Source organism: Microplitis mediator, chromosome 9, assembly GCF_029852145.1.
Source record: "Microplitis mediator isolate UGA2020A chromosome 9, iyMicMedi2.1, whole genome shotgun sequence".
In the NCBI taxonomy this organism is placed as follows: Eukaryota; Metazoa; Arthropoda; class Insecta; order Hymenoptera; family Braconidae; genus Microplitis; species Microplitis mediator.
In genome coordinates this window covers 13,777,917-13,799,195 of record NC_079977.1, presented here as the reverse complement: position 1 = coordinate 13,799,195, position 21,279 = coordinate 13,777,917, and the positions used below count along the sequence as shown (strand labels likewise).

The window sequence follows — 21,279 nt, the reverse complement described above, 5'->3', positions numbered from 1 at the left end:
AAGACGGTTACCCGATAGAATCATTCACTAAAGCATGCAAAAACGCTAAAAAACTTTTTAAAGACGAAATTGACGAAGAATTTCTAGTTAAATTATTACAGACCAAATGTAAAGGCGAACCTTTAAAAAGGGTTAGCAATTTAGACCCGGCAAACATTGACGATTTCATTTCATTCTTAAATTTACATTTTCGACATAGTAAAGAAGTTTCATTGTGGATGAAAGAATTTGACAATTTCCGACAAAACCCAAACGAACGCGTTATAGACTTTAATTACAGAGTAAGCCAACACTTACAAAGTACATTATCAGAAATCGAATATACCGACGGGGAAAACAAAATAGAAAAAGCTACGCTAGCTAGAGAAACCGCAATTAGATCGTTTATGTCAGGTTTACACCCGAAATTTGCTATTTTCTTACAAGAGGATAGATATCCAGACCTCGAATCTGCGACAAAATCTGCCGAAAAAGTAGAAAGACAACTACAACAAATGAAAAATGTTGACAACTTTTTCAAAGTATATGATTCCCAAGCTAAAAAAGAAAGTAAAGATTATTATCATATTCCTTCAGATAACAAACTTGACCCTCGAAATACTCGGGACAATAGTAATAAAAATAATTATCGTCAGAATTCTTATAATAATACTCAAAATTACGCAGAAAAACAAAATAAATATCAAAATAAAAATCATTCAATAGAACAAATCATTAAATTCTGTAAATTTTGTAAAAGAAATAACCATAATATTGACGAATGTAGAGCCTTAATGTATAAAAATAAAACTGAACTAAGACCAGATCCAAATAAAAATATTTTAAAGTGTAGCTATTGCAATATGAATGGTCATTCAGTTAATAATTGCCGTAGAAAAATTTACAACGAAGGAAAACGCGACGGGTTAAATTCAAATCAGAATACGAATACGGGAAACGACAAAACGTTTCCTCGTACAGGCGCGCCGATGGGAAACGTAGCAGCGCAGCGCCAGATACCACACCCAAACTAAGATTACCATCAAAAACTTATTCCGTAGGTGCTATAGCAACTGACTATAAGCCCACGTCGATTATGCTTAGATCTAAGGATATAATGTCTAGTTATGGAAAAATTTTAATAGACACCGGGTGTAATTTAAATTTGATTAAATATGGAGAAGTAAAATATAAAAAATTAATTGATGAATCTTATTGTTATAAATTAAATGGTGTCTCTGAAGCTATCACTTTAGGTAGAATAAAAATAGAAATTTTCAATAAAAATACTTATTTCCACGTAATACCAGATGAATTTCCTTTAGATTATACGGGCATACTCGGCATGGAATTTTTACGAGAACATGGCGGAATAATAAATTTAGTAGATAATACGGTAACATTTCAACGCTTAAATAATTTACAAATGTCATTAACAGAAGGAGAATATTTCGTTTTAAAAGCTCGTACAAAAACAGCAATGTTTGTTCGAGTAAATAGTAAACTAGAAGAGGGTTATACACCCCGTATTGAATTTGAAAACGGTATTTACGCAGGCGAAGCTTTAGTAAGTAATAATAACGGTATCGCTCATTTGTACGCGATTAATACTCTCGATAAAGATGTTAAAGTAAAAGTACCCGTGATTCCTCTGTACCCTTTCGGGACAAGCGAAGACGAGGATACTAGCTTGACGCATGACGACACAGACAAACACGATAACAGTACCAGGGCCCGGGAAAATCGTGTTGATAAGGTGTTAAAACTTTTGCGTTTAGAACATTTGAATGAGGAAGAGCGTAAAGCAATAGTTTCTCTTGTAGAGAAATACGCTGACCTATTCCACATTCCGGGAGAACCACTGCGCGCGACAGAGACAGCAACCCATACTATACCTACTACCGATGACGTTCCTGTAAATACTCGACAATACAGACACCCTCCTGCACAGAAAGACGAAATAGAAAAACAGATAACGGAATTAATGTTAATGGATATAATTGAACCTTCGACCTCACCGTATAATTCTCCTTTATGGATAGTACCCAAAAAGGCTGACTCTAAAGGCAATAAAAGATGGCGTCTAGTAATTGATTATCGCAAATTAAATGATAAAACTGTTAAAGATGCATATCCACTACCGTTGATAAATGATATTCTTGATCAATTAGGTGGTGCGATTTATTTTTCAGTATTTGATTTAAAATCCGGTTTTCATCAATTGAAAGTAGATTCTAAAGATAAACACAAAACAGCATTTACAACTCCTCATGGTCATTATCAATTTAATAGAATGCCATTTGGACTTAAAAATGCTCCAGCCCCTCTCGGTTTTCATGATACGGTTTGAACACTGTATTAAAAGAGCATACACGTAGTCGATAACAAGTAGTTTTACCGTATTTATACGGTATGTTTGTGAAATTTAATTACGGTATTCCTACAGAGCTTATACTGCGTTTATACGAAGCTTATACGGCATTTCTACCGTATTAATACGGCATTTCTACCGTATTAATACGTTATTTCTACCGTAATAATACGGTACTTCTACTGTATTAATACGGCATTTCTATAAGATTAATACTTAATGTATATGATATTAATACGAAATTTCTACCGTAACAATATGACATTGTTAGCGCAATAATACGGCATTTCTACTGAATTTATACGGCATTTCTACCGAGTTCACACAACAATTCTACTGATTTAATGAGGTGTTTATACGGAATTTATCCAGTACAAGGTAAAGAAAACTATATATAATTATTAATGATAAATGGCTCTATATAATTATTTATATTGCTTTACAATGTATTATGTCACTCGTATATTTTTAATCATATAGTAGAGATTCTATAGACTTTTGATTAAAATATTTTTGTTAAAGCTCAAGTTCAAATTCAGAGATAAATTATTTATGGAAACATTGATAATAAATATTTTTGTCATTATGTAATATAGGTTGTACTATATTACCATCAAAAAAGGTACTTATCACTCTATCAATTAACGGAGGAGTACCCGCGCCAGAATGGTCACAATTTCGGAATATAAGACTTCTGAAATAAGTTTCTTACCAGGGACACTACAAATCGTAGGCGCTTCCTAGTGGCGCGCACCGAACTATTCTCGCTGCTGCTGCCTAGCACCAGTGACTTCCCTCTCTTCCATATATATCTTTTCTCCCAAGAAATTTTTCTCTCGGTTTGAGTAACTTTTTTTTTTTTTTGGTTGGAGCATACGAAAATTCTTTTGTTAAACAAATAGTAATTATTCCAAGAAATTTTATTTTTTTCAAACAAAAAAATGCAATATTGCTACAATAACCTGGCACGGCTTTCTTCAATAAAATATCTCTTATTTTGAGAAATAAAAACTTTTAAAACAATTAAAAATTTTTCGACTAAAGCATAAAAATTTGTTAACTTGAGGAAAAAAAATTTTGATTCAAAGTAAAGATTTCAAAATAATTATTTATTTGATGTAAAAAAATTTTTATTTTCCGAATCTTTAAAAAAAATTTTCTTGTATCAAGAATATTTTTCTTAGTTCAAGTTAACTGTATTTTCTGTGTAGAGAAACTAAAATTTAAAAGACGCGTGAAGGTTTTTATAATGTACAAATAAAGAACTTGATGAGCTAAAAAAAGACTTTTATGTCAAAATACCCATACGACATAAACACTGCAGTGTTTAGACATGTTTCAATTGAAGAATGTAATTTTTAATCATAAAATAATCCTAGTTATTAATATTGATCCTAAATGTATTTCAAAATTATCTGATGTTCTTGCGAATCATTACTACATAGAAAAAACAATTAACTCGAATCAAGAAAACAATTCCTGATTCAAGAAATTTTGTTTTAACGATTCGGAAAAGTAAAATTTTCTTGCACCAAGTAAATAATTATCTTGAAATTTTAATCTTGAATCAAAATTTTTTTTCCTCAAGTAAACATATTTTTATGTTTAAATTGAAAAATTTTTACTAGTTTCAAGAGTTTTTATTTGTTAATGAGAGAAATTTTTTTGAAAAAATTTTTTTGTGAACGTAAAAATGAACTAGTTCATTTTTACAGCTGTACTTTTTTATTGAAAAATTGAAAGCAGAACATAGTGAAGAGATGAGCCATTTAAGAATGCAAGTAGTAGTAAAACATATTGTATCTGTTATAGAATCTGAAGATTGTTTGTTAATAAAACTGAAAGATATGAAAAGTATTTTTCAGCCTGTAAGAGTGAGACGGCATAATCACTGTATAAATGCGGCATAACCACCATATTTATACCGCATAAATACCGTTTAAATACGGTGCGAACATTATATGAATACCGTGTAACCACTGTTTAAATGAGGTATAACAACCGTATAAATACGGTATAACCGACGTTTAAGTACAGCATAAAAACCATATAAATGGAGTATAATCATTGTACAAATACGGTATAGCGAGAGCGTAAATACGGTATAAACACAGTATAAATACGGTACAGTCCCTATATAAATTTGGTATCAACACAATATATTTACGGTATTAATACGGTAATAAAATTTCACAAACACACCGCATTTATACCTAGGGTATACCGTAATAATACTTATACCCAAAAAATACTCGGAAAATACCGTAGAAATACCGTTATGGCAATTCCGCGAGGGGCAACATTCCAAAGGTTAATGGATTTAGTCTTGCGCGGGTTACAAGGAGCTGATCTCTTTGTTTACTTAGACGATATCGTTATTTACGCACGTTCTCTAGAAGAACACAACACTAAATTCAATAAATTAGCCGAACGCTTGCGAAGTGCGAATTTAACTCTACAAGCCGATAAATGCGAATTCTTAAAAAAAGAAGTAATCTATTTGGGCCATCTTATATCTGCCGACGGTGTCAAGCCTGATCCGGATAAAATAAAAGCAATTAAATGTTTTAAAACACCCGGAAGTACGACTCAAGTGAGAGAATTTCTCGGACTTGCTGGTTATTATCGGCGATTTATTAAGGATTTCGCAAAAATTTCTAAGTGCCTATCTGATCTTACAAGTAAAAACGCAAGATTTACATGGACGCCTGAACATCAGGTAGCTTTTGAAACCTTGCGGGATAAACTATGTACAGCTCCGATATTGCAATATCCAGATTTTTCGAAACCATTTATATTAACGACCGATGCATCTAACTACGCAGTTGGAGCAATCCTCTCACAGGGTAAAATTGGCGAAGACACAATTGTAGCAACAGCTTCTCGTGTGCTTAACAAACATGAAAATAATTACTCAACCACAGAAAAAGAAATGGTTGCAGCTTTATTCGGTATGAAAACCTTTAGACCGTATCTCTATGGCAGAGAGTTCACTCTTGTCACCGATCACAGACCGCTAGTTTGGGTAAATAATATGAATGACCCAACATCGCGTGTAATGAGATGGAGAGAACGGCTTAAAGAATTCGAGTACACTGTGTTATATAAGGCGGGAAAAATAAATACAAACGCGGACGCTTTATCGCGCAATCCGATAATCGAAAACCGTGAAACGTATCCTATTAAAATTAAATGGCGACCCGGTAAACCAGGAATCGCTAGATTAAGGACTTCAGATCCTTCAGATGATGGTAAAGTTATAAAAAAGAAATCTAAATATCATAAAAATTCAGAGTCAAGTAGCTCAAATGAAAAATTAAAATCGAAAAATATTAATAAAAATAAATTAAGTTCAGAGGAAAATACTATAAATGATAAAATAATTTGCGATAAAAATAAAATTGCAACTAACTCAGTCGACAGAGTTAGAAAAATTAATTCGAAAATTCAAATTCTTGAGCAAAATACTCAAGCGGTCGATCTACAAGATTCGGTCGAAAAACGAAAAATTCTTGAGCAAAATACTCAAGCGGTCGATCTACAAGATTCGGTCGAAAAACGAAAAATTCTTGAGTCAAAAACTCAAGCGTTTGGGCCTAGAAACCCAGTCGTCAAACCCACTAGCGACAGCAATAGGATTAGCTACCCTAACGACCGGCGGTTAGGTAAAAATAATAAAAACGGATATATCGGTAAAAATAAAAATTTAAAAAAGAAAAGATCTGACGTCAGACGATATAATCCATATGAAAAATTTTCGAGTACTGAATCACTAAGCGAAGTTGATTACAGTAAAAATAAAAATAATAAAATAAATACAAATAATCCTCAAGAACTAAAATCCAATTTAATGAATAAAAATAATCAAAATAAAAGCAAGTTAGACTCTAATGAAAATTCAAATTCTATAAATAAATCTAACGAAAAAACGAAAATAAATAAAGATTCTAAATCAAATTCAAATGTTTTATCAAATCCAGAATCAAATAAACCGATAAATCTCCCTGATTACTCTGACGTATCATCGTCATCAGGAGACATTTATGATGCGGTAGCTCTGAGAAAAAAACTCATGAAATATAACCCTTCGTGTTTAAGTGACGATTCTTACTTGACAGATTTCGGGTTGTCTTATATAAATTCTCCAAAACGTAAAAATTCACGTAATTTAACACCATCACCTCAATCTCTAAATCCACAGACACCTAAAAGTTACAAAAACACAAATACTCCATTATCATTATCACCAAACGTACGAACACAAAATACATCCACACATTCAGACCTAAATATACAAACAGATAAGAGAAATACAAAAATTGATAAAAATAAACCTATTCCTTCTCAAATTAAAAGAACGACCAAGATGGCAGAATTTACACCTTCTCCAGCAATACGTACACGTAGAAAAGTAAATAAACAAAGCAAAAAAATTGACAAAATAATAACTCCAGAAACTTCAGATGACGAATCAAACACTGACGAAACAGAAATGACTGACTCAAAAATATATTCCGAACATTCAAATGACATTAGTACTGAATCACCAATTGAGACAATCCCTATCACTCCTAGAACTCCTATTAAACCCAAATCCGTAAATAATAAAGACATGGGAGGTGCAATCCCATGGTCTTCTGACGAAGGAGGCGACCACGCAAGAATTATGGACGTCTCTGCGTTAATTCATAACGAACCAGAAAATAAAATAAATATGTCGACTAATGACATAATAGAAAAATCTTTCACAACAGAACCCATGATAATAGAATCACCCGACGAAACAACAACTACCGAAAACAACACATTAACACACAAAAAAATAGTCAATAAAAATACAGTAAAGACACAAACAAATACTACTAAAACAAACCCAAATTTAAATAATACAGACAAAAACAGACCTCACGGTACTGATACTGAACAAACACATACTAATAAAATTACACCAGAACTACGTAGATCAACTAGAAAACGTAAAATCAAGACATGTTCATGTTGTACAGATTACGACGAACACACACATTCACACAAACAGATTCCGAATAAAATACAACATCTTGCGAATAACTTTAAAAATAAAACGAGAAAATCAACTAGTAAAAATTCACAACCCAAATTGCCAGACATAATGGTAACTTTAAAAGCAATTAAACGCCAACAAAATTTAAATAATAAACGTAATAATGATAGATTGTCAATAATAAACGAAAATCTAAGCCCAATAAATTCACAACAGACTATCTCACGTAAAGAATCACCAAATCCTACACTAAATTCACCTATTGATCATAATTCAAAATCGCCTGAACGAATAAATTCATTCAACGACTTAAATTCCGCTCAACAGATAAATTCAGTTGACGACCAAAATTTTGAACAAATAGAACAAACACATTCATTTAACGACCAAAATTTTGACGAACTCGAACAAATAAATTCATCTGATAATGACGTAGACACACGACAAAATTTGACACAATTAAATTCAGACGGAAACCAAAACAATTCAAACAACGATGCGATAATAATAGCGAACGACAATTTATCTAACGAAGAAATAGATTCTGATGATGATTCATCCGTTGTTTCAGTAATGTCGAACGACTTTAGTAACGATAATATAATAGAAACTAGAGACAATTTAGAAATGCAAAAAAATAGTTATTTATGTTTTTTTAATACAGACGGTCCTGTTACAAGCGAAATAGGAAAACAATTATTATTATCAGGATATTTAAATTTGAGTCCATTTGCTGATTATAAAGTAGGTCAAGTAATCAAAATGGGAACATCAAAAAAAAAGGTACTTGGGTTAGTTATTCAAAATAATAGCACAGATGTGGCTACCGAAAAAGATTATTGTACAGCTTTTAAAAATTTAAAATTATATATGGAAAAATCAAAATTAAAATCAATTAGTGTTTCTCAGGGACGAAGTAATTTATCCAAAACTGTATGGTCAAAAATTAAAAGTATTATAGCTAAAACATTTAAAGGGACAGATATTAAAATAATCATTTGTAGAGATCAACTAATAATACCTCCAGTAGAAGAGAGACAAAAAATAATGGCAGAAAATCATGAGACCCCAATGGCAGGTCATAAAGGTGTCACTAAAACTTACAATAGAATTAGACAAAGATATTTTTGGGATAATATTAAAAAAAATGTTGAAGATTTTGTTAGAAAATGTATCAGTTGTCAGAAAAAGAAATTAGTAAGAATTAAAACAAAACAACCGATGGTAATTACTGATACATCCGCAGAAATTTGGGATAAAGTAGCATTAGATATTGTGGTACCAAATAAAACATCAGCTAACGGTTACTCATACATTTTAACGATGCAAGATGACCTTTCAAAATATTGTTTCGCAATACCTTTAATAACTATGACAGCAAAAGATATCGCAATAGCACTAGTTGAAAATTTCATATTAAAACATGGTTGTCCAAAAGTAATTTTGACAGACCAAGGTCAAGCTTTTATAGGTAAAGTAATGGGTTGGGTAGCTAAAACTTTTAAAATGAAACAAATAAAAACAACAGCTTTTCATCCTCAATCGAATGGTTCTCTGGAAAGAAGCCATCAAGTTTTAACAGACTATATTAAACATTTTACAAGTCATGACGATTGGGATAAATGGTTGCCTCATGCAACTTTTGCCTATAATACAAGTGTACACGAAGGTACGAAATTTACACCATATAGATTAGTTTTTGGTAAAGAAGCGCGATTACCATCAGAATTTTCATATTTAGATGATATCCCTACCTACGCGGATTACGTTAAAGAACTTGCAATTCGATTGTTAGAATCAAGAAAAGAAGCAAGAGAAAATTTAGAAAATTCAAAATTAAAATCCAAAGTACGATACGATAAGAAAATAAATCCCGTAAAGTTTAAAATAGGTCAAAATATTTATTTAATTAAAAATCAGAAAGACGGTAAATTTGATGACAATTATTTAGGTCCTTACAAAGTGACAGACGTACTGCCAGACAAAAACGACATAGAAATAGAATACAAGCCAGGAAAAAGAAAAATTATCCATTGCGATAGAGCAAAAATTGCTCATTAAAATATTATTTTTTTTTACGAAGATTCACTATAATAACTATATTTTTTTTTATTATTAACCTATAAACGTAATATATAAAGAAAGATTTTCCAAGAAAAACGTATCACACTATTGCAGATAAATAACGGAAAAATGGACAGCGCAATATATTTCCTAATCATGGGACAACTAATCATCTCTGCGTTACCAGCGAATGGTTTTATTGCATATGACTGCGGAGCTCCAGCTATGAACATCACCACGCTGTCATTATTGAACATTAAAGATTGCGACATCCCAATATCACAACCAGCAAAAACTGACACGAAAATACAATTACTCCAACTAGTAGAAATGTCACATATACAGGTAATTCAATGCAAAATAATATTGAACCGAGCCATATATAACTGCGGGCACTGGAGCCACGTATCAACAGTAGCCAACGGACACATGGAATACGTACAGGAAATATCTCGAGAAGCCTGTAAAGGAATCCTAGAAACTAAGACGTACCGAACTTACGAAACGACCATAAAAGACATCTTCTTAAATAGCACAACAACTCAACCAATAACTTTGGCTGGGAACGTGGACCTTAAAGGAAACTGTGAGGCGGGTAAATTTGCCGATCATTACGGTTCATGGACAAATGTAGTAGTCCACGGACGAATCTCAATTACAATCCAAGACTACCTCGCACCAGTAAACTTACAAAAGAACGAAGTATTGTTGAGGTCAGGAGTAAAATGCGCATACTCAACGGGTAGCTGCATGGACACAGAGGGCGGAAACACTTACTGGAACCTACTAGAAACTGACCAGTGCAAATTTAATAGGTTCAAAGTACTCTACGAAGGACCTGCAGAGAAAATAAAAGACATCTCAATACCTAAATTCGGTCAAGAAATATACTCGGTAACAGCAAATCAAATCACTTTTGCACTATCAGTGAAAGGTTTCATTCCGGTTTGCGGTTACAAGATAATAAAAACAGAACACCCCAAATTATTTATAGTAGACAGCGAGGACAAACACTTCTTTCTGCGTAGAACGACTCTGTCAACAGAAAACATGGATATATTTGCATACGTTAACACGAAAATAGTTTATCTGGAACACCACCTCAGAAAAGAAATAACAGCTTTATATAATGACGTAATGCAGCAACAATGCGAACTAGAAAAACTGATATTACATAATACCTTAGCACTAGCCTCTGTGAATCCAGCAGAATTCGCGTTCCATTTCATGAAACAACCAGGATACATCGCACACTTGGCGGGCGAAGTAATACGACTAGCTAAGTGTGTACCAATAGAAGTAAAGAATAGGAAAACAACAGAATGTTTTCAAGAATTACCAGTAATTAGAGGAGAACAGGAATACTTCATGCTACCTAAAACACATGTTTTAGTTAAAACCGGAAACCAGATTGACTGCAACTCACTGATACCCCCGCTTTACAATATAAACAACGCCTGGTACCAACTACTTCCCCAAATATCACCAGCAACGGCGCCAGAGGAAATAGCGACGAGAACAAAGATGTCCTGGAAGTACACCAGCCCAGCAAACTTAGCAACAGGAGGAATATACTCTGACGACGACTTGGACAGATTGAGAGAAAATATGATGTTTCCTATAGAAAAACCAGCAATTTTAAATACAATAGCTAGAGGAGCTATAGGGCAAGAAATAAATTCCCAAGGAATATCATTAAGCAAACTTATAGACACAAGCGAAATAATGGAGAAATTACAAAATACATGGGGAAAAGTATATAACTTTTTCAACATAATAGGATCATTCAGCACTACATTATTAGGAATCTGGATAACAGGCAAAGCATTCAAATTTATAATTGACACAGTAATGCACGCTTTGGCGCTGCACTCAGCTTTCGGTTGGAGCCTATGGTTGCTCGGTGCCATTTGGGACTCATTGACAAACTTCCTACTACATAGAAACTACGCACACAGCGCCAAAACTACGGACGAGAAAACAGACCACACAGAATTACAAGTACTTATCGACAATGGAAAACAAGAAGAAAAACTAGAAAAAATAACGCAGAAGGTTGACTTACCTACTATCGATGAAAATAAAAAGAACAAAATTGAACCTAACGACACACGGTCTACATCAGAAATAAAAATATTCTCATAAAATAAAATAACTAATAATAAGAAAAGGGTTGAATAATAAAGAAAAAAAAGTATACATAGTGAAATTTTTTTTTTTTAAAAAAAAGGAATTTCTTTTTATTTTTTTTTAATTAAGTAGATACATATAATAATTACCTTACTTACTAACTAAACAATCAATGAATATTACATTAAAATTAACAATTACAAATATTTTTTTTTTATAAAAAAAAAGAAATTAATTACATTTAAACTAAGAAAGTTTTTAACGTACAAAACTAAACTTTTAATGAAGATAAAAAAAAAAATAATAATAAATAAATAAATAAATGGATAATTAAAAATAAAAAAAAAAATGCTAGTAAATTATAACGAAAAATATTAATAAAGAAAAAAAAAATAATAGAAAAAAAAAAAAAATTTTTTTTGCTAGTAAATTATAACGAAAAATATTAATAAAGAAAAGAATAATAAAAGAAAATATACTAGAACAAAAAAAAATAGAAAAGAAATAATGATAATAATTAAAGGAAAATAAAAAAAAAAGGAAAAAGAAAAAAAAATCCTAAATAACTTAATTAGAAATAATAATAAAAACATTTTTTTTTGTCATCCGACGACTTCACGAGCCGCCATTTATTTGGTTTGAATACAAAATCTTATAAATGAAAAAACAATTTCTTTTTCTCCGTTTAAAATAAATTTAGTCAGAAGCGTAGAAATACTCCAATGACGGGAGCTCACTCCACGCAGGATGAGCCCAATCAGCAGCTGGATGATCGCATCCCCAGCGGCCCTCGTGCATCCAGCGAATCCCGATGTAGTCGAAATCATCGGGCTCGGTGACATCAGCCGGCCGCATCAGCCGCTGCTGGAACCACTCGTTCCGATCAGCTTTCCGCTGCATTCTCCTTCGCGCCATTAAATCAACGGAGACCATGCCCTTGATATCAACACGATACTCAGGCTAAAAAGAAAAAAAAAAACACAAACGTAAATAAAAAAAAATAAAATTACAAATAAAATTTCGATAGTAAAAATATAAATTAAACAATACACAAAAAAAGGGGGGTAAAACTTACATTTTTTACTAGGCAAATAAAATTAAATAAGTCGAACAATTTCTGAAAGGCGGACACCACCCTTTTAAAAGTCCGGCGGCTGACGGAAACACGCCGTCCGCACCGGGACGCCTGCCCGACCCACAGAAGGACCCGCAGGAGACAAATCCACATCCCGGTTAATGTTAACTATAAAAAAAAAAAAAAAGAGACAAATAAATAAATACATTTGAATATAAATACTCAAGTAGAGAAAAGAGAAAAAAAAAATATATGTCAATCATAATTTTTTTTTTCTTCTCTCTCCTCCTAAAATTTAACAAAAAAAATAATAAACAGTAAAAAAAAAAAAAAAAAAAAAAAAAAGGGGAAAAGAAAATTAACACGTACCAAGGACTCCTGAAAATAGTAGTTAACTTGGAGCTGCGGCATCGTAGAAACAGTTATTAGTTACTAGTTATAATAACCTTCTTGGAAATAGACGATCACACAATAAAACACTAACTTTTATAACAGATCTCCCCGAACCACTCACTAAACCCCACTCGGAGACAATAGATCACACCCATTCCGAAATAGGCAAATGAAATATCGGAAAAAGGGCCTCAAACCGAAGAAAACCCCCGCTCCAAACCTAACTAACGCCCACGCGCACCCCTCCGGCGGCTGACACGAACGAATTTATATGAATTTTTTTTTTACTATATAAAATTTCTCCAAAATTTTTTTTATTTTTTTTTAATAGCGAAAATATATAATAATAATAATAAAATTTATTTAAAACCGTAAGATGGACGGTGGAGGAAAAGGTCCTTCATGATATGATGTAATTTGATTGGTTTTTTTTAATATAATAATTACATTTATCATTAAAATTGTTATTATTAATAAATAATAATAATAGTAATAATGAAAATAATAATAATAATAAAATAGAGAATATGCTATTAATTGTTGGAACGTTCTAATGCTGCATAAGAAAAAAAATCGTAAAATTTTTTTTCCCCAACTTTTGTTCACTCATGGACAAACATTTGACATTTTATGTATGTACGTATATCTTTGAGTTCTTTTTTTTAAAAAAAAATATATATTGTTTTTTTTTCCAAAAGAAAAGCGAGGCAGAGGAAATGAATTTTATCAGGAATATATAGAGACAAAAAATAATAAATTTTTTTTTATAATAGAAACCAATTGAAAACCCTAGCGGATCGCTATCTACTAAGTATACACCAAATATACACGGTGTATACGCGGCGTATATACACTGAGTATACACTAAGTTTACACCAAAAATTTTTTTCGAAGTCCCATTTTCATAAAAATTTTTAAGTGCTGTAAGCAAAGTCAAAAGTTTTTTAAGTGTGACTGGAAAAAAATTTTTTATAACAAATACAAATTTTTTTTTAATATTTAAAATATAAATAATTAGTCATGCTATAAAACAATAAATTAAAAAATTAAAATCATTTGTTAAAACTACTCTGGTTTTTTTTTCCTCCATTTTATCACTCCAAAAACATACTTTCAAGATCTAAATATGATCTTTTATTTATAAAAATAAATATTTAATGTTAATGTATACCTGTATTATAAAAAATAATTTAATAAAACTATAAATATGTTAATTTTTACATTTTATAGACATGTAATAAAAAAGATAACCTCGTTCGTAGTAGGTTAGAATTTGAGGGTCAACAAATTCATCACACCTTTAAAATTGAGCCTAGTTATTAACCTTCAAATTTTAGCAACAAAACTCATTTTAATGTTTTATACGTATATTAAAATAAATTTTAATTAAATATTGATCTATCCATACATTTTTATTAAAATTTTTTTACTGACATGATAATTAGTGCACAGATTCAATTGTTGCACGTTCTAACGTCAACTGCTTAGACTACACTACACTTAAAAAATGGCTTCCTCAGCCACCTACGACTAAATCATTTTTTTTTATTCAGTTAATAATTTCTATGTTTTTTAAATTGCCATTAATTAGGCTCAGAATAGATTACTATAAATTAAGAAAAAATCGATTTTCTTATTAAAGTTATAGTTTTTTAAGTAAGTTAGAAAAAAGTTGAAAAGGTCAGAAACTGGGTCATGGTCAACAACAGGGTCTTTTACCTTATGTGTATATTTTTTTTTAATTTTACTGAAAATTTTAATTTTTATAAAAATGTTAATTTTTTTTCAGAATTTTATTTTTTTTTATTTCAATTTTTTTCAAAAAAATTTTCTTCACAACATATGTTCTGAGAACTTCAAAAATTTTTTTTAGTGTATACTCGGTGTAAACTCTGTGTATATTGTGCGCATATACACCGTGTAAATTCAGTGTAAACTTTGAGTGTATTTGGTGTATACTCAATATGCACCGAGTATACACTAAATAAACCCCTAATTTACACTGACACTAGGTATATATCGAGTTTACACTAAGTTTACACGGTGTATACGGATCCGCTAGGGAACATTAACGAATAAATATTCGAAATTACCATTTTTTTTTAGAGTAATGGAAAATTAATACTTTTTTTTCATTAAGAGAAACACTTATAGTATGACATATGAGAAAAGAAATTATGGGAAATTATATTGAAAAAAAAAAAAAAAAAAAAAGAGGAGAAATCTTGTTTTGAAAAAAAAAATAAATAAATAAATAAATAAATAATAAATTTTCAGCCTACAAATCTCGACATTTTTTTTTAATTTTTAAGAATGTGCAACATTCTTCCAATACTAAAATTATAAAGAATTAATAATATAGATATATAACGAAAACAATATTAAATTTTAACATGCAGACCTTAATTACACATAATATAGAGAAAAAAAAAAACGTTATATATAATATTTCTCTCTCCCCTCTTTTTTTTTTTTGTCATATAATAATAAAAAAAAAGTTAATAATAGTATACATATAAAATTTTTTTTTCTAATAAATAAAATTTTTTTTCTCTTTCTTTCTACAAACAATAAAAAGACAGACAAAAAAATGGAATCGAAACAAATTCGAATAAATAAAAACAATATATTTCAGTAACAATAAAAAAAAAAAAATCATAAAAATAAATTTTTTTTAAAAAAAAAAAGAAAAGAGAAACTTGTGACGTATGAGTTCGTCACCCGAGATAATGAGAGGATTAAAATAAAACAAAAATAACTACAAAAGTGTTTGCTAACATTAAAAAAATGATCGGATTAAAGAAAACGAGATTTTAATGTATGGCCATTAAAGAAAAAAAAAACGTTAAAATCGATGTGGCAAAGATAAATAATTAAAACTAATATCAAATATTGAATGATTTTTTTTTTTTTTTTTTTAAATTAATTCGAATATTTCATGTAAAACCTCAAATAATAGAAATACACAAAAAAATTTAATGACAGCGATAACTCTATTATTATAATCAATGTTTACACACCTCACAAATGTAAGATTGTTCATAAACACAATCATGTTAATTTCAGTTTTTTTTATATAAAGGGATTCAAAAAGAAAAATATAGATAGATAGATAACATATTTTATTCGACCACGAGATGTAAATCTCCATATAAAGATATTTACATTAGGTTCGATATGGAAAATTAAAAGTATAATAATAATACAAATTTTGTATAAAAAAAATATATAAATAAAAATTTGTTAAGTGATAAGAAAACAAATTATCCACATGCGATAGATCGATACCCTCAATATATCGAACCAAAATAACAATCGAATATGATAAAAACGAAGTTTTATCAGATTGTGGCAACACTATTTTAAGTATTTGGGCTACAGGTCGGTAAGTAGATTCCATAAAAACCGGAGATGGGTAAAATAGAGAATTACTGCTGGGACGGTCAAAACCTTTTTTTCCGAGAGGAGATAAGGCCCAAAACAAGCGGGGCGCTTGTCCACCGGGTGGGGAGGTGTTACGTCCCAGCCTGCTCATCAGATGGCTCTGCCAATTTTTAAATCTTAAATAATAATAGACCGACCTGAGACCCGCCAAATCGATATATTTAAATAATAGAATAATAATATATTTTCTTTATAATAAATATTAATAAGTATGCACTTAAAAATGATCAAGTAGATAAGATATTTTTAATGCATTAAAATATTTATTCATCATCGACAATTTCTCTAAAAGAATGTTAATGAATAAAAATAGATAAGAATAATTGTACGACAAATAATGACTGTTAAAAGAATATAAAAAGTGAAATTAGTTTTTCCACGAAAAAGTGAAAACATTGAAAAACATCGTCCGACTGCTGACGCAACAGCATCCGCGTCGAACGATGATAACGAACTCCCTCTTTTTGGGAATAAGGCCCTAAAACCTTATCCCACTTTTTCTCTAGGGTGTTGGCTCATGTAAAGATATAAAAAGCCGATGCCCAATGCATCACTCTCTCAGCTCAGCTCACACTCGTACACTCTCACATCAACCAGAAATTATAATAGTGCGGCTTATAACACGCAAGTAAACTCTCGGTTTAAATCGATTATATTATTCTTTTGACACGAAGTTATTTGTCACATAATAATTGTAAACCCAAGTGTATATTTATCCAAATTCTTCGACTATTCTATTTTATATGAATAAATCAAACATATTTATTCTTTAAATCACGACCAAGTTATTTCGAGCTTTCGAGAACTACCCCGTATCCGAAGATCTACAGTCACGTCCAATTCAAATAATTCGCGCCGGCAACTCACAAGCCGACACGACTCCAGGACGTAACATAATAATAATAAAATAAATGCATGCCAGGACTGGTTGGTAGTTAGGATGTTAGAAAAATACGCATATTTAAAAATATAACAATATTTTTATTTGTCACAGCACAAAATATCACTGGGTTACAAATTAAATCGTTGATTTAATTTATTAATACTGTTAAATGTCGAGCTCATGAATACGTAAATGATTGAATATAAATTATTGAATTGAGCTCGAATAAATAAACGAATTAAAATAATTAAGTTGAGTTGAATTGAACTCTGAATTGATTGCAAAAATGTCTGAATGAAAAGTAACATGAAATCAGAGGTTACCGAGCGAAGTTAATTATTGAACACGTTAATTACTATTTTTAATAGCACTGAATACATAACTAATTTAGTTATTGAGTTTTAATAATGATAATCACCTAATTTAATTTAATTTAATGAGCTCATAATAAATTACACTGATTTTAATTTTTTTGTTGAACACGTGGTAGCATGATTGCAGAGGCTACTGAGCGAAAAATAACTTTTAATTTAATTAGGAAATTGAGCTTAATGATAATCAAATAAATAATAAAACTGAGTCTTTTATTTTGATGAGCACTTGAATTAATTTATAAAAGAGTAGATAAGCACCTGTACGATTTTCCGTTAAATTAACCTCCTCAGAAACAGATTGTAGATCACTGGAATTCTTGATGGTTTTATTATTTAATTTATGAGCTCCGATGCTCGTAATTATAAAAATAATTATATTTTTATAGAGAGTTACAAACCCTTAATATAATTGATTAATTACTTTTATTTATTTACTCGAGATGAGTGCAAAATTAATTGATTATATAAAATACGTGGTGTCACTTGAAATTATATGAACGCAAGAAAAATGGCGTCGGTCTTCTCGACACGAGGCAGGAAAAGCATACGCGCATGCGTCGAACTGCGCAAGTCAAGTTTTAATTGCCAGACACTAGACCCCAGTAGGTGCTGCCTCTATTCGCCGGAAGTGCAACTACATTCAAATTTGAATGTAGTTGTGATTACGCAACATTCCGCCCGCCATCAGCAACAGAGTTGATGATTGATGAGTTCTTGAGTACTTGATCTTTTGGTGAGCATGTCATTGAACCAGTTGAGTCATTATTCGTCATCTTCTTGAGGTTCTGGTTCAATTGGGAGGAGTGCAAGCTTCGTGATTGGACGAGTGAGTGTTGAGTTCACTGTTTTGAGCGTAGCAACCCTGGTCAATCCATCTTTGCCAGGGTGGAGTGCGATAATACGAGCGAGAGGCCACCTGGTTGGTGGAAACCTTTCGTCAGTGAGTAATACATGTGACCCAACTTGAATTTGATGAGTTGTCTTTGAAGATAACTTGTAGACCAATGATTCCAGAACTGTTGAACACGTTGTTGTAGAAATTGCCATCTAGACAATCGAGAACTAATTGTATCGATGAGTGCTGGTTCAGGCATCATGCTGAGTGCTCGTCCAATTAAGAAGTGACGAGGAGTGAGTGCATCAATATCATCTGGATCTTCCGTGAGTGGCTCCAATGGTCTTGAATTCAATATAGCTTCAATTTGCGTAAGAAGAGTCGTAAATTCTTCAAACGTAAATGAAGACTCTCCCACTGATCGAGTAAGATGATGTTTGAGTGATTTGACAGCAGCTTCCCACTTTCCACCCATGTGTGGAGCTGCTGGTGGATTGAAATGCCAGGCAATACTGTTCACAGTGATGTGATCCAGTATTTCTCCTGGCTCTTGAGTTCCTTGAGTGAAAAGACGGTTGAGATCTGTTTCAGCGCCTTTGAACGTCGTTCCACAATCGCTGTAGAGTGCTGTGCAGATGCCTCGTCAGCTGATAAATCTGCGGAGTGCTGCGATGAACCCACTAGAGCTGTTGTCACTGACTACCTCTAGATGTACTGCTGACGTAGAAAGACAGACACAAACACAAATCCAGCCTTTGTATGTTTTTGCTCGCCTGCGTCTCCAATTTTTGAGTGTTATTGGACCAGCATAGTCAACTCCAGTGTGAGTGAATGCAGATGATAGAGTGACTCGTGATACTGGTAGCTGACCCATGAGTTTTTGAGCTCTATCAGCACGATGTCGTGCGCATTTTATACATTTAAGTACAATTGAGCGTACTGGTTGTCTACTGCCAATGATCCAGTACTTTTGTCGTATGAATGCAAGAGTAAGTTGAGTACCACCATGCATGGTACGCTGATGAGCATTAGAGATGATGAGTTTAGTGAGTGCCGCATTCCGTAGTAGAATAGCAGGATGCTTACTTTGGTCTTGATTTGGAGAATTTTCCAATCGTCCATCTACTCGAATGATGCCGTCAGTGTCAATGAATGCAAACAATCGAGCAAATAGATGACCAGTAGGCCATGGTGCGTGTTTGGAGTGTATGTTGATCTCGTTTGAAAACTGAATGCGTTGAGTTTCTTTGATACAGAAGTTGAGTGCAGAGATTACTTCGTCAGAAGTAATTGGAGTCTTGAGTGATGAGTTTGGTGATTTCTTGATCAAGTCACGGAGTCTAAAGCAGATTGCAGTAGCTCGTAACATGCGTAGGAGTGGTATTGGCCGTTCCATGATAGGCCAATTTGATTTCAGAGATGAATTCGATGAGAAAAGGGCCAGTCCAGGCCGTTCTTCTGCTTGAGCTCCTGTATCATCGATTCATGGACATTTAGGCCAGGACGATGAACTCTTGAGCAACCATGGTGGGCCAGTCCACCATAGTTGATGATCACGGAGTTGAGTAGGTGTCAACCCTCGTGTTGCGCAGTCTGCTGGGTTTTGTGTGCCCGGAATGAAATTCCAGTGGCCATCTGGAAGTAGATCTTGAATATGTGACACCCTATTCCGAACAAACTCCTTCCAGCGAGACGGATGAGATTTAATCCACGTGAGAGTTATAGTTGAGTCCGTCCACAAGTATGTTGGCGATTGAGTGAGATTTAGAGTGCTCTGGCAGTGTTTTATGAGTTTTGCCAACATGTGAGCTGCGGTGAGTTCTAACCTTGGTATCGTTACTCGTTTCAACGGAGCTACCTTGGTTTTAGAGCAGAGCAGCGTAACTCTGACTCCATGAGCAGGTGTGTGGACTTTGATGAACACGGCAGCTGCCATTGCCAATTGTGAGGCGTCCGAGAATCCATGGATTTCGGTAGTTGAGCACGGGGATGAGTGGATCCATCTTGGATTTTTGATTTCAGAGATAAGTTTGAGTTCATTTTTGAAGTTTCTCCATTTATGCCGGTGATTGGCTGCCAATGGAGTGTCCCAGCTGAGCATTTCGAGCCAAAGCTCCTGCATGAATACCTTGGCTCGAATGATGAGTGGTACGAGAAATCCAAGAGGATCAAAGATTTGAGCGATCTCTGCTAAAATGATCCTTTTTGTAAACTTTTGAGTTGAGCATGGTGGTGAGTACGTGAAATAAAATTGATCTGAGTGTGAGGACCAGTACATGCTCAGAATCTTGGTGCTGGAGTCTGAATCCTCGAATTTGTGATTCTTGATCGCTTCCACATGATTGAGTTGTATTTTTTTATGATTGCTTGCCCATTTAGCAAGAGGAAATCCGCCCGCCTTGCAGAGTGCTTCAAGTTGATCAGCAACTTGTTGTAATGAGTTCATCTAACACGTGTGCGATGATGACTGAGTCGTTTGAATGCTTAGATGAGAGTTTGAGTGCAAATTGAGATTTAGCTCTACCAGCATTGGATACACGGATACCAATAATCTGTATAGATGAGTGTGCTTTAGAGTTGAAGTGAGTGCACCAAGAAATCTGAAACAAAAGATGATTCAGAACCTGGATCCAGCAATATACATACTGGATGAGTATTTAACTGATGATAAGGGCAAGTAGGTAAGTTGCGAGTAAGATTGCTTAGCG

General features: G+C 32.6%; 4 protein-coding genes across 5 annotated transcripts; 1 reads left to right on the top strand and 3 right to left on the bottom strand.

The window, feature by feature from the left end:
- The first annotated feature begins 4,104 nt into the window (after positions 1-4,104).
- LOC130674515 (uncharacterized) lies at positions 4,105-17,915 on the top strand. Of its 2 annotated transcripts, none has more exons than XM_057479863.1 (2): positions 4,105-8,156; positions 9,552-17,915. In XM_057479863.1, exons 1-2 carry the CDS (start codon positions 4,629-4,631, stop codon positions 11,580-11,582), a joined length of 5,559 nt encoding a protein of 1,852 aa, XP_057335846.1. In that variant the 5' UTR covers positions 4,105-4,628; the 3' UTR covers positions 11,583-17,915. The 2 variants fall into 2 exon arrangements, with proteins under 2 accessions (XP_057335846.1, XP_057335847.1); XM_057479864.1 differs by having other exon boundaries at positions 4,106-7,484.
- On the bottom strand, positions 11,923-15,211 carry LOC130674517 (uncharacterized). The gene is made up of 3 exons (XM_057479866.1): positions 13,012-15,211; positions 12,643-12,810; positions 11,923-12,527 (listed from the first exon to the last, which is right to left on the bottom strand). Exons 1-3 carry the CDS (start codon positions 13,051-13,053, stop codon positions 12,264-12,266), a joined length of 474 nt encoding a protein of 157 aa, XP_057335849.1. The 5' UTR covers positions 13,054-15,211; the 3' UTR covers positions 11,923-12,263.
- Positions 17,916-18,602: 687 nt separating the features above from the next.
- LOC130674175 (uncharacterized) lies at positions 18,603-19,967 on the bottom strand. Its single transcript, XM_057479445.1, has 2 exons — positions 19,253-19,967; positions 18,603-19,198 (listed from the first exon to the last, which is right to left on the bottom strand). Exons 1-2 carry the CDS (start codon positions 19,965-19,967, stop codon positions 18,603-18,605), a joined length of 1,311 nt encoding a protein of 436 aa, XP_057335428.1.
- An 87-nt stretch (positions 19,968-20,054) lies between these two features.
- On the bottom strand, positions 20,055-21,017 carry LOC130674174 (uncharacterized). Its single transcript, XM_057479444.1, has one exon. It carries the CDS (start codon positions 21,015-21,017, stop codon positions 20,055-20,057), a length of 963 nt encoding a protein of 320 aa, XP_057335427.1.
- Between the last annotated feature and the right edge of the window lie 262 nt (positions 21,018-21,279).